The 16876-nt window shown below is 39.8% G+C and overlaps 1 protein-coding gene and 1 non-coding gene across 2 annotated transcripts; both read right to left on the reverse strand.

The window, feature by feature from the left end:
* Positions 1–815: 815 nt before the first annotated feature.
* Positions 816–13762, reverse strand: LOC140180139 (uncharacterized). The gene is made up of 3 exons (XM_072220549.1): positions 13315–13762; positions 1922–2093; positions 816–1134 (listed from the first exon to the last, which is right to left on the reverse strand). Exons 1-3 carry the CDS (start codon positions 13760–13762, stop codon positions 816–818), a joined length of 939 nt encoding a protein of 312 aa, XP_072076650.1.
* On the reverse strand, positions 6375–6482 carry LOC112760953 (small nucleolar RNA R71). Its single transcript, XR_003181365.1, has one exon. It is a non-coding gene; the product is annotated as a small nucleolar RNA R71 (small nucleolar RNA).
* Positions 13763–16876: the final 3114 nt, after the last annotated feature.

A 16876-nucleotide genomic window follows, 5' to 3' on the forward strand; every position in this document is an offset into this window, starting at 1 on the left:
CATACGCGCACAGTGCGTGTACGCGTGCTCCCCCTCCCCCCCTTTTTTTTGAATGGAAAAATGCCTAATTATCATGTATTCACTGGCCAAACAAGCCAAAGAAGTCAAAAAACACCTAAAATCAATGCAAAATCTAAAGAGAAGTTTGCTTCTACCACACAATCAAGTCATTTATGGAAAAATCAATGCAAGTCTTTATGAACAAGTTATCGAAGGTAGTCACAAGCAATGCTAATCAAGGAAAAGTGTAGCTAAGCAATTACAAAACAATGAAGAATTCAAAAACTGTACACAAAGGGGAGAAATGATAGATCTCACCATGGTGGGGTGTCTCCCACCTAGCGCTTTTGTTTAATGTCCTTAAGTTGGACTTTCACTTGTTCATTGCTCTTTGTCAAGAGCTGCATCTTCCAAACGAAATACCTCAATCTCTTTGTTGCTCTTCATTTGCTCACAAGATACAACTTGAGACGGTGCCCATTGACCTTGAAGATATCCGGACTTGAGGGATGGCACAAATGGTAAACCCCATAGGGTTCCGCCTTCACTACTTGATATGGGCCTTCCCATTTTGACCTTAGTTTACCGGGCAACAATCTCAATCTAGAATTGTAAAGAAGGGCAAGATCACCGGCCTTGAATTCTTTGCCTCTTATGTTCCTATCATGGACGACTTTCATTTTCTCCTTGTAAAGTCTAGAGTTCTCATAAGCTTCAAGCCTCAAACATTCCAACTCCGCTAGTTAAAGTTTCCTTTCTACTCTGGCTCCACCCAAACTCGGATTACACTCCTTAATGGCCCAATACGCCTTGTGCTATATCTCCACCGGCAAATGGCAAGCTTTGCTATACACCAACCAAAAGGGACTCATGCCAATTGGTGTTTTGTAAGCCATTCGGTAGGTCCATAATGCATCGGTGAGCTTGGCACTCCAATCTTTCCTATTGGATTTCACAATCCTTTCCATGATGCGTTTGATATCCCGATTGGAAACCTCAACTTGGCTATTTGTTTGTGGGTGGTAGGCCGTGGCTACTTTATGCATGATGCCATATTTCCTCATTAATCCGTCTATTCTTTTGTTGTAAAAGTGTGAACCTTGGTCGCTCATGATCGCTCGTGGCGACCCAAATCTACAAATGATATTATTCCACACAAAAGAAAAGACCACATTAGCATCATCCGTCCGGGTGGGTATTGCTTCCACCCATTTGGACACATAATCGACGGCGAGTAGAATGTAGAGGAAACCATTAGAATTTGGGAATGGCCCCATGAAGTCAATTCCCCACACGTCAAAAATCTCACAAAATAGCATGGTTCGTTGGGGAATTTCATCCTTCTTAGAGATATTACCAAATCTAATGCATTGAGAACAAGATTTACAAAAATGAGAAGTCCTTGAAAAGAGTTGGCCACCAAAAGCCACAATCTAAGATTTTCCTTGCTGTTCTTTGAGGTCCAAAATGGCCTCCTCCTTTGGAGGAGTGGCAAGCTTCCAAGATTGAGTGGAATTCGGTTTGTGGAATGCACCTCCGAATTACTTGATCTGCCCCACATCTCCAAAGGTATGGGTCATCCCACACATAGTATTTGGATTCACTTTTTAGCTTATCCCTTTGGTGTTTGGAGAGATTAGGAGGGAAAGAGCGAGATACTAAGTAATTGGCGATTGGTGCATACCAAGGAATGGTTTCTGAGATTGCATGCAAGCCCTCAAAGGGAAATGAATCATTGATAGGAGTAGTATTGTTTTTTGTATGTTCAAGGCGACTTAAATGGTCCGCCACTAGGTTTTGCGTACCACTCCTATCCTTGATTTCCAAGTCAAACTCTTGCAACAATAAAACCCATCTAATCAATCTTGGTTTGGATTCCTTCTTAGCCAACAAATACTTTAATGTTGCATGATCCGAGTACACTACCACTTTTGAACCGAGAAGATATGCTCGAAACTTGTCAAAGGGAAAAACAATGGCCAAAAGTTCTTTTTCGGTAGTAGTGTAGTTGAATTGGGCTCCATCTAATGTTTTTGATGCATAGGCTATGACATATGGATTCTTACGCTCGCGTTGTGCTAACACGGCTCCTACTGCAAAATTTGAAGCATCACACATTATTTCAAATTGCCGACTCCAATCCGGCCTCGCACAATGGGAGCTTGGGTCAATGCTACCTTGAGCTTGTCGAAAGCCTCCATGCATTCCTTGCTTAAATCAAACTCAATATCCTTTTGTAGCAATGATGAGCGGATAATTTATACGCTTTTTGACATTGTTTTTAGTATGTTTTTAGTAGGATCTAGTTACTTTTAGGGATGTTTTTAATAGATTTTGTGTTAAATTCACATTTCTGGACTTTACTATGAGTTTGTGTGTTTTTCTATGATTTCAGGTATTTTCTGGCTGAAATTGAGGGACTTGAGCAGAAATCAGATTCAGAGGTTGAAGAAGGACTGCTGATGCTGTTGGATTCTGACCTCCCCGCACTCAAAGTGGTTTTTCTGGAGCTACAGAACTCGAAATGGCGCGCTTCCAATTGCGTTGGAAAGTAGACATCCAGGGCTTTCCAGAAATGTGTAATAGTCCATACTTTGGCCAAGAATAGACGACGTAAACTGGCGTTCAACGCCAGCTCTCTGACCAAATCTGGCGTCCAGCGCCAGAAAAGGATCCAAAACCAGAGTTGAACGCCCAAACTGGCACAAATACTGGCGTTCAACTCCACAAATGGCCTCTGCACGTGCAACACTTAGGCTCAGCCCAAACACACACCAAGTGGGCCCCGGAAGTGGATTTATTCATCAATTACTTACTCATGTAAACCCTAGTGACTAGTTTATTATAAATAGGACCTCTTACTATTGTATTAGACGTCTTTTTGACCATCTTTGGATTACCTTATGATCCTTTGATCACGTTTTAGGGGGCTGGCCATCTCGGCCATGCCTGGACCTTCACTTATGTATTTTCATACGGTAGAGTTTCTACATTCCATAGATTAAGGTGTGGAGCTCTGCTGTTCCTCAAAGATTAATGCAAAGTACTTCTGTTTTCTATTCAATTCTTCTTATTTCACTTCTAAGATATCCATTCGCACCCAAGAACGTGATGAAGGTGATGATTATGTGTGACGCTCATCATCCTTCTCCCTTATGAACGCGTGCCTGACAAACACTTCTGTTCTACATGAATTAAGCTAGAATGAGTATCTCTTAGATCTCCTAACCAGAATCTTCGTGGCGTAAGCTAGAATGATGGCGGCATTCAAGAGAATCCGGAAGGTCTAAACCTTGTATGTGGTATTCTGAGTAGGATTCAATGATTGAATGACTGTGACGAGCTTCAAACTCGCGAGTGCTGGGCGTTAGTGACAGACGCAAAAGGAGGGTGAATCCTATTCCAGCATGATCGGGAACCGACAGATGAATAGCCGTGCCGTGACAGGGTGCGTGAGCATATTATTCACTGAGAGGAGGGGATGTAGCCACTGACAACGGTGATGCCCTTGCATAAAGCCAGCCATGGAAAGGAGTAAGACTGATTGGATGAAAATAGCAGGAAAGCATAGGTTCAGAGGAACGAAAAGTATCTCCATTCGCTTATCTGAAATTCCTACCAATGATTTACATAAGTACCTCTATCCCTATCTTATTATATAATATTCGAAAACACCATTATCACTTTATATCTACCTGACTGAGATTTACAAGGTGACCATAGCTTGCTTCATACCAACAATCTCCGTGGGATTCGACCCTTACTCACGTAAGGTATTACTTGGACGACCCAGTGCACTTGCTGGTTAGTTGTATCGAAGTTGTGACAGACTGTAAAACTAGATCAGAGTATCTGGCCTAAGAAGCCATTACCAGAGATCACAATTTCGTGCACCAAGTTTTTGGCGCCATTGCCGGGGATTGTTTGAGTTTGGACAACTGATGGTTCATCCTGTTGCTCAGATTAGGTAATTTTCTTTTTGTTTTCTTTTCAAAAATATTTCAAAAAATTTCTCATCTGTTTTCGAAAAAAAAAATAAATAAAAATTTTTTCAAAAATTTTATTCAAGATTTTTAAGAATGAATTCTAGTGTTTCATGAAGCATGTGAAGCCTGGCTGGCTGTAAAGCCATGTCTAAATTCTTTTGGACTGAGGCTTCCAAACCATCAGAGGTAAGTTACATACTTGATAAATGATGAGCAGCAATTCGTTATCAAGATCAATATACTCTGGTTAAATGCTGAAGCTTGGCTGGCCATTGGCCATGTCTAGTGTTTTGGACCGGAGCTTTCATTGAAAGCTTGGCTGGCTAGTGAGCCATGTCTAATTCCTGGACTGAAGCTTTAGACTAAGAATGCAAGATTCCTGGAATTCATATTAAAAATTTTGGAATCCTTATTTTCCTTTTTCTATTAATTTTCGAAAAATCCAAAAAAATTAGAAAATCATAAAAATCAAAAATATTTTTTGTGTTTCTTGTTTGAGTCTTGAGTCATGTTATAAGTTTGGTGTCAATTGCATGTGCATCTTGCATTTTTCGAAAATTTCATGCATTCATAGTGTTCTTCATGATCTTCAAGTTGTTCTTGGTAAGTCTTCTTGTTTGATCTTGATGATTTTTTGTTTTGTGTCTTTTCATGTTTATCATATGCATTCTTGAATTCTTAGTGTCTAAGCATTAAAGAATTCTAAGTTTGGTGTCTTGCATGTTTTCTTTGCATTAAAAATTTTTCAAAAATATGTTCTTGATGTTCATCTTGACATTCAAAGTGTTCTTGGTGTTCATCTTGACATTCATATCATTCATACATGCATTCATTGTTTTGATCTAAAAATTTCATGCATTGCATCTTTTTAGTGTTTTTCTCTTGCATCATAAAAATTCAAAAATCAAAAAATTATATCTTTCCCTTTTTCTCTCATCAAATTCGAAAATTTGGATTGACTTTTTCAAAAATTTTTAAAATCAAATTGTTTCTCATGAGTCAAATCAAATTTTCAATTTGAAAATCTTATCTTTTTCAAAATCTTTTTCAAAAATCAAATCTTTATCAAAATTCTTAGTTATTTTCAAAAATTCCAAAAATATTTTTTAAAAATCTTTTTCTTATTTTTATATCAAATTTTCGAAAATAACATAATCAATTAATGTTTTGATTCAAAAATTTGAAGTTTGTTACTTGCTTGTTAAGAAAGATTCAAACTTTGAGTTCTAGAATCATATCTTGTGATTTCTTATGAATCAAGTCATTAATTGAGATTTTAAAAATCAAATCTTTTTCAAAAACTAATTTCTATCATATCTTTTCAAAAATATCTTCTTATCTTATCTTTTTCAGAAATTTGATTTCAAAATATCTTCTCTAACTTCCTAACTTCCTATCTTTTCAAAATTGTTTCAACTAACTAACTAACTTTTTGTTTGTTTCTTAACTTTTTCAAAACTACCTAACTAACTCTCTCTCTCTCATTTTCGAAAATATCTTCCCTCTTTTTCAAATATTTCTTTTTAATTAACTAATTATTTTTATCTTTTATTTTTTATTTCAAAAATTTTCGAAAATTACTAACATTTTTTCAAAAACCATTTTTCAAAAATCACTAACTCTTTTTCAAAATAATTTTCGAAAATTATCCCTCCCCCATCTCATTCTATTTATTCATTCATATCCTAACATCTCATCTCACATCTCTTCCATTCGTACAGTTGTGTTTCTTCCTTTACATCACATTCTTTGTCTCCCCCTTTTTTCTTCCACTCATAAAGGGATCCCTATACTGTGGTATAAAGGATCTCTATTATTATTATTATTATTTTTCTGTGTCTTCTTCTTTGTCATATGAGCAGGAGCAAGGACCAAAACATTCTTGTGGAAGCAGATCCAGAACCTGAAAGGACTCTGAAGAGAAAATTAAGAGAAGCAAAAATACAACAATCCAGAGATAACCTTTCAGAAATTTTCGAACAGGCAGAGGAGATGGCAACCGAAAATAATGATAATGCAAGGAAGATGCTTGGTGACTTTACTGCACCTAATTCCAATTTACATGGAAGAAGCATCTCCATTCCTGCCATTGGAGCAAACAACTTTGAGCTGAAACCTCAATTAGTTTCTCTGATGCAGCAGAACTGCAAGTTTCATGGACTTCCATCTGAAGATCCTTTTCAGTTCTTAACTGAATTCTTGCAGATATGTGATACTGTTAAGACTAATGGAGTAGATCCTGAAGTCTACAGGCTCATGCTTTTCCCTTTTGCTGTAAGAGACAAAGCTAGATTATGGTTGGATTCTCAACCTAAAGACAGCCTGAACTCTTGGGATAAGCTGGTCACGGCTTTCTTAGCCAAGTACTTTCCTCCTCAAAAGCTGAGCAAGCTTAGAGCTGATGTTCAAACCTTCAGACAGAAAGAAGGTGAATCCCTCTATGAAGCTTGGGAAAGATACAAACAGTTGACCAAAAAGTGTCCTTCTGACATGCTTTCAGAATGGACCATCCTGGATATATTCTATGATGGTTTATCTGAGCTATCAAAGATGTCACTGGACACTTCTGCAGGTGGATCCATTCACCTAAAGAAAACGCCTGCAGAAGCTCAAGAACTCATTGACATGGTTGCTAATAACCAGTTCATGTACACTTCTGAAAGGAATCCTGTGAGTAATGGGACGCCTATGAAGAAGGGAGTTCTTGAAGTTGATACTCTGAATGCCATATTGGCTCAGAATAAAATATTGACTCAGCAAGTCAATATGATCTCTCAGAGTCTGCATGGAATGCAAGCTGCATCCAACAGTACCCAAGAGGCTTCTCCTGAAGAAGAAGCTTATGATCCTGAGAACCCTGCAATAGCAGAGGTAAATTACTTAGGTGAACCTTATGGAAACACCTATAACTCAACATGGAGAAATCATCCAAATTTCTCATGGAAGGATCAAAAGCCCCAACAAGGCTTTAATAATGGTGGAAGAAACAGGTTTAGCAATAGCAAGCCTTTTCCATCATCAACTCAGCAAAAGACAGAGAACTCTGAACAAAATGCTTCTAATTTAGCAAATCTAGTCTCTGATCTATCTAAGGCCACTGTAAGTTTCATGAATGAAACAAGGTCTTCCATTAGAAATCTGGAAGCACAAGTGGGCCAGCTGAGTAAAAGGATCACTGAAATCCCTCCTAGTACTCTCCCAAGCAATACAGAAGAGAACCCAAAAGGAGAGTGCAAGGCCATTGACATAAGCGCCATGGCCGAACCTGTGAGGAGAGGAGAGGACGTGAATCCTAAGGAGGAAGACCCCCTGGGACGTCCAGTGGTCAATAAGGAGCTTCCCTCTGAGGAACCAAAGGAATCTGAGACTCTTCTAGAGACCATAGAGATTCCATTGAACCTTCTTATGCCCTTCATGAGCTCTGATGAGTATTCCTTTTCTGAAGAGACTGAGGATGTTACTGAAGAGCAAACTGCCAAGTTTCTTGGTGCAATCATGAAGCTGAATGCCAAATTATTTGGCATTGATACTTGGGAAGTTGAACCTCCCTTGTTCATCAATGAACTAAGTGATCTAGATCAACTGACATTGCCTCAGAAGAGACAGGATCCTGGAAAGTTCATAATACCCTGCACCATAGGCACCATGATCTTTAAAGCTCTGTGTGACCTTGGTTCAGAGATAAACCTCATGCCCCTCTCTGTAATAGAGAAACTGGGAATCTATGGGGTGCAAGCTGCTAGAATCTCATTAGAGATTGCAGACAGCTTAAGAAAACAGGCTTATGGACAAGTAGAGGACGTGTTAGTAAAGGTTGAAGGCCTTTACATCCCTGCTGATTTCATAGTCCTGGAAACTGGAAAGGAAGAGGATGAATCCATCATCCTAGGAAGACCTTTCCTGGCCACAGCAAGAGCTGTGATTGATGTTGACAGAGGTGAAATATTCCTTCAATGGAATGAGAACTCCCTAGTGTTTAAAACTCAAGGATCTCCCTCTGCAACCATGAAGAGGAAGCATGAAAAGCTTCTCTCAAAGCAGAGTCAACCAGAGCCCCCACAGTCAAACTCTAAGTTTGGTGTTGGGAGGCCACAACCAAACTCTAAGTTTGGTGTTGAATTCCCATATCCAAACTCTAAGTTTGGTGTTGGAGAGTCTCAACAAAGCTCTGCACATCTGTGAGGCTCCATGAGAGCCTACTGTCAAGCTATTGACATTAAAGAAGCACTTGTTGGGAGGCAACCCAATGTTTATCTAATCCTTATTTTTATTGTTTTTCATGTTTTCTTAGGTTCATGATCATGTGGAGTCACAAAATAAATATAAAAATTGAAAACAGAATCAAAAACAGCAGAAGAAAAATCACACCCTGGAGAAGCATCTGTCTGGCGTTCAAACGCCAGAACAGAGCATAGTTCTGGGCGTTGGCGTTGAACGCCCAGAATGGGAGCATCCTGGCGCTGAACGCCCAGAACAAGCATGGTTCTGGCGTTCAACGCCAGAAATGGTAGCAAAGGGGCGTTGAACGCCCAAAATGGGCACCAACCTGGCGCTGAACGCCCAGAGTTGTGTGCAAGGGCATTTTACATGCCTAAATTGGTGCAGGGATGTAAATGCCTTGACACCTCAGGATCTGTGGACCCCATAGGATCCCCACCTACCTCATCATCTCTCTTTCCATTCATGATCATCCCTTCTTTTTTTCCATTTACCACTCACATCCATACACCCACTACCTTCAAAAATTCAACATCTCTCTCCCACCCAATCCCACCCATATGGCCGAATACACACTCCCATCCATCTCCTCCATATCTTCTTCTTATTCTTCTATTCTTTCTTTTTTTGCTCGAGGGCGAGCAACATTCTAAGTTTGGTGTGGTAAAAGCATAGCTTTTTTGTTTTTTTTCCATAACCATTGATGGCACCTAAGGCCAGAGAAACCTCTAGAAAGAGGAAAGGGAAGACAAAAGCTTCCATCAAGGGTCTATAGCTCAGTGGTAGAACGTTTGACTGCAAATCAAGAGATCCCTGAGATACCTCAAGGGATACATTTTCTTCCACACAATTATTGGAAGCAACTAAGGGTGGAACATCAAGAGCACTCCATCATCCTTCATGAAATCAGAGAAGATCTAAAAGCACTGAAGGAGGAGCAACAAAGGCAAGGAAGAGACATAGTAGAGCTCAAGGACATCATTGATTCCTCAAGAAGGAAATGCCACCATCACTAAGGTGGATTCATTCCTTGTTCTTAATTCTTCTGCTTTTCGTTTTCTATGTTATGTGTTTATCTATGTTTGTGTCTTCATTACATGATCATTAGTAGTTAGTAACTTTGTCTTAAAGTTATAAATGTCCTATGAATCCATCACCTCTCTTAAATGAAAAATGTTTTAATTCAAAAGAATAAGAAGTACATGAGTTTCGAATTTATCCTTGAACTTAGTTTAATTATATTGATGTGGTGACAATGCTTCTTGTTTTCTGAATGTATGCTTGAACAGTGCATATGTCTTTCGAAGTGGTTGTTTAAGAATGTTAAATATGTTGGCTCTTGAAAGAATGATGACTAGGAGACATGTTATTTGATAATCTGAAAAATCATAAAAATGATTCTTGAAGCAAGAAAAAGCAGCAAAGAACAAAGCTTGCAGAAAAAAAAAATAAAAAATAGGCGAAAAAAAATATAGAAAGAAAAAGAAAAAGCAAGCAGAAAAAGCCAAAGCTCTTAAAACCAAGAGGCAAGAGCAAAAAGCCAATAACCCTTAAAACCAAAAGGCAAGGGAAATAAAAAGGATCCCAAGGCTTTGAGCATCAGTGGATAGGAGGGCCTAAAGGAATAAAATCCTGGTCTAAGCGGCTAAACCAAGCTGTCCCTAACCATGTGCTTGTGGCGTGTAGGTGTCAAGTGAAAACTTGAGACTGAGCGGTTAAAGTCAAGGTCCAAAGCAAAAAAAAAAAAAGAGTGTGCTTAAGAACCCTGGACACCTCTAATTGGGGACTTTAGCAAAGCTGAGTCACAATCTGAAAAGGTTCACCCAATTATGTGTCTCTGGCATTTATGTATCCGGTAGTAATACTGGAAAACAAAGTGCTTAGGGCCACGGCCAAGACTCATGAAATAGCTGTGTTCAAGAATCATCATACTAAACTAGGAAAATCAATAACACTATCTGAACTCTGAGTTCCTATAGATGCCAATCATTCTGAACCTCAATGGATAAAGTGAGATGCCAAAACTATTCAAGAGGCAAAAAGCTATAAGTCCCGCTCATATGATTGAAGCTCTGTTTCATTGATAGTTTGGAATTTATAGTATATTCTCTTCTTTTTATCCTATTTGATTTTCAGTTGCTTGGGGACAAGCAACAATTTAAGTTTGGTGTTGTGATGAGCGGATAATTTATACGCTTTTTGACATTGTTTTTAGTATGTTTTTAGTAGGATCTAGTTACTTTTAGGGATGTTTTTAATAGATTTTGTGTTAAATTCACATTTCTGGACTTTACTATGAGTTTGTGTGTTTTTCTGTGATTTCAGGTATTTTCTGGCTGAAATTGAGGGACTTGAGCAGAAATCAGATTCAGAGGTTGAAGAAGGACTGCTGATGCTGTTGGATTCTGACCTCCCTGCACTCAAAGTGGATTTTCTGGAGCTACAGAACTCGAAATGGCGCGATTCCAATTGCGTTGGAAAGTAGACATCCAGGGCTTTCCAGCAATGTATAATAGTCCATACTTTGGCCAAGATTAGACGACGTAAACTGGCGTTCAACACCAGCTCTCTGACCAAATCTGGCGTCCAGCGCCAGAAAAGGATCCAAAACCAGAGTTTAACGCCCAAACTGGCACAAATACTGGCGTTCAACTCCACAAATGGCCTCTGCACGTGCAACACTTAGGCTCAGCCCAAACACACACCAAGTGGGCCCCGGAAGTGGATTTATTCATCAATTACTTACTCATGTAAACCCTAGTGACTAGTTTATTATAAATAGGACCTCTTACTATTGTATTAGACGTCTTTTTGACCATCTTTGGATTACCTTATGATCCTTTGATCACGTTTTAGGGGGCTGGCCATCTCGGCCATGCCTGGACCTTCACTTATGTATTTTCATACGGTAGAGTTTCTACACTCCATAGATTAAGGTGTGGAGCTCTGCTGTTCCTCAAAGATTAATGCAAAGTACTTCTGTTTTCTATTCAATTCTTCTTATTTCGCTTCTAAGATATCCATTCGCACCCAAGAACGTGATGAAGGTGATGATTATGTGTGACGCTCATCATCCTTCTCCCTTATGAACGCGTGCCTGACAAACACTTCTGTTCTACATGAATTAAGCTAGAATGAGTATCTCTTAGATCTCCTAACCAGAATCTTCGTGGCGTAAGCTAGAATGATGGCGGCATTCAAGAGAATCCGGAAGGTCTAAACCTTGTATGTGGTATTCTGAGTAGGATTCAATGATTGAATGACTGTGACGAGCTTCAAACTCGCGAGTGCTGGGCGTTAGTGACAGACGCAAAAGGAGGGTGAATCCTATTCCAGCATGATCGGGAACCGACAGATGAATAGCCGTGCCGTGACAGGGTGCGTGAGCATATTATTCACTGAGAGGAGGGGATGTAGCCACTGACAACGGTGATGCCCTTGCATAAAGCCAGCCATGGAAAGGAGTAAGACTGATTGGATGAAGATAGCAGGAAAGCATAGGTTCAGAGGAACGAAAAGTATCTCCATTCGCTTATCTGAAATTCCTACCAATGATTTACATAAGTACCTCTATCCCTATCTTATTATATAATATTCGAAAACACCATTATCACTTTATATCTACCTGACTGAGATTTACAAGGTGACCATAGCTTGCTTCATACCAACAATCTCCGTGGGATTCGACCCTTACTCACGTAAGGTATTACTTGGACGACCCAGTGCACTTGCTGGTTAGTTGTATCGAAGTTGTGACAGACTGTAAAACTAGATCAGAGTATCTGGCCTAAGAAGCCATTACCAGAGATCACAATTTTGTGCATCAAGCAACCATGAGAGAGGAAATGGTACCTTGCTAAAATCCTTGATGAATCTCCGATAAAATCTTGCATGTCCAAGAAAAGAGCAGACCTCCCTCTTGGAAGAGGGGTAAGGCAAACTAGATATGACATTAATTTTAGCCGGATCTACAGAGATACCATCTTTTGAAACAATATGTCCTAAAACAATGCCTTGCTTGACCATGAAATGACACTTCTCAAAATTTAAAACAAGGTTGGTTTTAGTACATCTTTCCAAAACTTTTTCAAGACTATCCAAGCAATGATCAAAGGAATCATCATATACCGTAAAATCATCCATGAATACCTCCATGCATTACTCTAGAAAATCCGCAAAGATGCTCATCATGCACCTTTGAAAAGTTGCCGGTGCATTGCATAAGCCGAATGGCATACGCTTGTAGGCATAAGTTCCAAAAGGGCAAGTAAATGTTGTTTTTTCTTGGTCCTCTAGAGCAATGTGTATTTGGAAGTATCCCAAATAGCCATCTAGAAAGCAATAATGAGACTTACTGGATAATCAATTGAGCATTTGATCGATAAACGGACGTGAAAAATGATCTTTTCTAGTGGCCGCATTCAGCCTTCGGTATTCTATGCATACTCGCCAAGAGTTTTGCACCCGTGTTGCTATGAGCTCCCCGCTTTTATTCTTGATTGTGGTTACCCCGGACTTCTTAGGCACAACTTGAACGGGACTTAGCCATTCACTATCTGAAATAGGGTAGATGATATCCGCCTCAAGTAACCGTGTTACCTCTTTCTTGATAACCTCCAAAATAGTAGGATTTAATCGCCTTTGAGGTTGTCTTACGGGTCTAGCTTCTTCTTCCAAAAAGATCCGGTGCTCACACACTTGGGGACTTATCCCCATAAGATCTGCCAAACTCCACCCTATTGCCCTTTTGTTCTCCCTCAAAACACATAGTAACTTCTCTTTTTGTTGAGGATTGAGTTCTCTTGCTATAATCACCAAAAACTTGTGGGCTTCATCAAGGTATGAGTACTTTAAGTGGGGTGGTAATGGCTTCAAGTCTACATCTTTCCTACATTTGCACAATGCACTTCTGCCACAATGTTGTCAATTAGATCACACTAGAATATGGAATGGTTCTCCGATGGGTGTCTCATTGCCTCTTCTAGGCTAAAACTTACAACTCTTCCATCTATCTCGAATGAGTAGGTTCCCGAATGGGCATCTAACTTGAATCTAGAGGTCCTCAAAAACGGCCTCCCAAGTAGGATAGATGACGCCCTCTCGGATTCACCTGGTGGCATCTCAATGATATGGAAATCAATTAGAAATATCAAACCCTTGATGTTGACCAACACATCTTCCGCAATACCCGACACGGTTATTATGCTCTTGTCCGCCAAGACAAACCTAGCCGCCGACCGCTTCAACGGTGGGAGCTTCAATAAATGATAAACGGAAAGAGGCATAATACTAACGCATGCACCAAGGTCACACATACAATCAACGAATTGGACTCCATCAATGATACAAGAAACTAAGCAAGGACCCAGATCAACACACTTTTCCGGGATGGATTCCATCAAAGCCAAAATGGAACTACCCAATGGAATGGTTTCCAACTCATGAATCCTATCTTTGTTCATACACAAGTCCTTAAGAAATTTTGCATATTCAGGCACTTGATGTATAGCATCAAAGAGGGGGATGGTTACCTCCACTTTCTTGAACATCTTCACCATAGTTGGGTCAAGCTCCACACGCTTCTTAGCCTTTCTTGCTAATGTAGGAAATGGAATTGGTTGAGCCACTTCCTCTAAAATTTGCTCCTTTCTAGGGACTTCACTCCTTGGTTAAGGGTCTTCATCTTCAACTGCTACATGTGACTCCTCCTCCTCTTCAGTTTCTTCTATCTCGACTCCCTCTTCCTCTTGAGCAACTTTCATTTGGTTAGGTGCCTTTGAGTCTCTTTCCTTCAATTGCATTCCGGACCTCAAGGTTACGGCGTTGATGCCACCTTTGGGGTTGGGTAAGGGTTGAGAGGGTATGGCACTAGAGGTTGAAGCTTGAGGAGTGGGAATAGAAGGTGGCTCCATGCGAGCAATGAGAGCTTGGAGAGTAGAAGTAAGGCCATTAAGACTTGAGTTGAGGGTGTTTTGGAGTCCCTTTTGTCCTTGGAGTATGGATCAGAGTTTGTCATCTTGATTTGGAGATGTAGAAGGGTAGGTAATTTGTGGTGCTTGGGGTTGGTTGGGTGGAAGTGGTTGTCTATGAGGTGGTATGTAGGTTTGATAGTTCCTTCCTTGATTTGGTTGTTGGTTTGGAGGGTTTTGTGAATAGCGATTTTGTGAAGTGTTGTTGTTCCATCTTTGGTTGCCTCCATTGTCCCTTCCTCCTTGTTAATAATTGTCCCGCCAACTTTGGTTGGAGCTATCCCTTCATCCTTGATTGGAGTTGTTACTCCATTGGCTATAGTTTCCTCCTTGTTGGGGGTACCCTTGGTTATAATTGCTCCCTTAGTTATGATATCCTTGATTAGAACGTTCATAGTAGGGGCGATCATAAAAGTTGTGGGTAGCCACTAGAGTGTTATCTTCTTGGATACTTGGACATTCGTCCGTGTAGTGGGAGTAGCATGAGTAAATGCCACACACTCTTTGGGGGACCAATTGTTGACATTGTTGGTTTTGAGGAGAAGGTTGTTGTTGAGATGGAGGTTGTTGTTGATTCACTTGGAGTTGCTTTAGAAGACTTGTCATTTCACACAAGGTCTTGGTAAGGGTAGCGGTCTCACCACTAGAAGAAACTTCATTTACGGCCTTTGGATGGTTGACTCTCTGTCTAGCATGTTGAGTGGACTCGACCAAGTCAGTAATGAGTTGCCGTGCCTCCTCCGCCGTCCTATACTTTGACAAAGAACCGTTGCTTGAAACATCCAACAAATTCTTATCTTGCTTCCTCATGCCTTGGCACACATAGCTAAGCAAGACTTGAGTGTCAATCATATGGTTGGGACATGAATCAAGAAGTTTGCAAAACCGTTCCCAATATTCATACAAAGTTTCCATCTCGCCTTGTACAATACATGAGATCTCTTTCCTTAGCTTGTCCGTCATTTCCACGGGCATGAACTTATCAAGGAATTCTCTCCTAAGCAAATCCCAATCAGACACGACATTACTAGGCAAGGTATAGAACCACTCCTTGGCTCTTCCCTCAAGAGAGAAGGGAAAGGCAAACAACCATATAGCCACTTCATCGGATCCTTCCCGCCTAGTAGTCGAGCATACACCATGAAAGTCCTTGAGGTGTCTAATTAGATCTTGTGCGGGAAGTCCATGGAACTTTGGTAAGAGATTGATGAGAGCGGTCTTGAGTTCAAAGTTTGCATTCAAGTTGAGATGAAGCACATGTAGAGGTTGGAGAACAAAATCCGGTGCACCCGCTTCCTTGAGAGTAACTCTTCTTGGAGCGGCCATGTTGTCAAAACCTAGATCAAAAGAAAAACTATTAGTAGTATCAACAGAAGAGTAATTGGTGCCTTCATTGGATGACGATGAGATGGTTGGTGAATTGGTAAGAACCTTTTAACCTTCCTCAAAGAACAACCGCCTCCGAGCTTGCCTAATATGAAGCAAGGTTCTTTCAATTTCCGAATCAAAGGGTGCTAAGCACGGATTTGGTAGTGAACGCGTCATACAATAAAAGAGATAAGAAACTCATGACATCAATCGGCATCTAAGCAAAGACTAATCCTAACTAACAATCAAACAAGCAAACAATCAAATAAGAGAGAAATGCAAGTATTCACATATAAACATATTCACACTAACCAATAGAATGGCACACATAAGCAACTCCCCGGCAACGGTGCCATTTTGATGAACTTAAATATTCTTATGCCGGTTAGAAACTAGTGATGAATCCGATCGTGAGTATAGTCTAATCAACACACGAATACCGCATCAAACAATTCTAATATCTATGACTGAGAGTATTGATCCCGGGTCGTTCTCCCTAGGAATTGCTTTAGAGTGTGCATCATTGATTAGGAAAGCTTTTATGGTTTTGAGAATTGGTGCAAGAATTCAAACTAGCAAGGCAATCAACAATTAATTGAAATAAAAGCCTTGGCCAAGGGTAAGCATTGGAAGTTCCATCATTATGGCCTCCTTCAATTATGATAAGAATTGATTGTTGCTTCACTTAGTTAACCCCCTAACAATGGAGGAAAGTCAAATGAGAGTAACTAACTTGAGTCACAAGTCCTAGTCTCACCCTAGGGAAGTCTAGCTTTAGTGCACTCCAAGTCAATTAGCAATTCTTAACTCATAATCTACATTTGATATCAACTATTCAAGTGTCTCGAATAACTCAACCCCTAAGCCAAGTGAGAGAAATCTACTCCATATCTAAGGTTGTCATTATCACAAACAATTGGTAGGCAATTATAGAAAACATGATGTAATTAAGAGAAGAGAATTGAATCAAAGCTATCTAATCCAAACAATCATCAACAATCACAAAATTAAATGAAACCTCAATTCATTAATCCAAATTCAAAGTAACAAAATGAACCAAACCTAGATCTAAGGAATTGAATCAAAAGAACATCAATTAAGAGTAGAAGAAGAGTAGATCTACACTTGTAGCAAAACAAAAAGTCAATTATCAATGGATCTCACCAAGAATTCCAAGAAAACTTACAATGGAGGATGAAAACCAAGAGAGAAGTTGGAGCTTCTCTCTCTAAAAATAAAATGTAACTAACTTCCTAAAATATCTAGAATTATGACTAACTATCCTAACACTCCTAATCCTTGGTCTTCTTAAGCTTTTCCCTCCAAAATCTACTC

Source organism: Arachis hypogaea, chromosome 16 (assembly GCF_003086295.3).
Source record: "Arachis hypogaea cultivar Tifrunner chromosome 16, arahy.Tifrunner.gnm2.J5K5, whole genome shotgun sequence".
Taxonomy (NCBI): domain Eukaryota; kingdom Viridiplantae; phylum Streptophyta; class Magnoliopsida; order Fabales; family Fabaceae; genus Arachis; species Arachis hypogaea.

Bases quoted from the DNA above. Each gene is read 5' to 3' on its own strand.
- LOC140180139 (XM_072220549.1), bottom strand. From the start codon at position 13,762: ATGGTGAAGATGTTCAAGAAAGTGGAGGTAACCATCCCCCTCTTTGAT. The intron at 2,094-13,314 runs GTGAATCCGAGA...CAAATTTTGCAG, and splicing joins TATCATTGAGATGCCACCAG to TAGGAGCCGTGTTAGCACAA. The intron at 1,135-1,921 runs GTACTCGGATCA...TATCATTTGTAG, and splicing joins CTCGGTTCAAAAGTGGTAGT to ATTTGGGTCGCCACGAGCGA.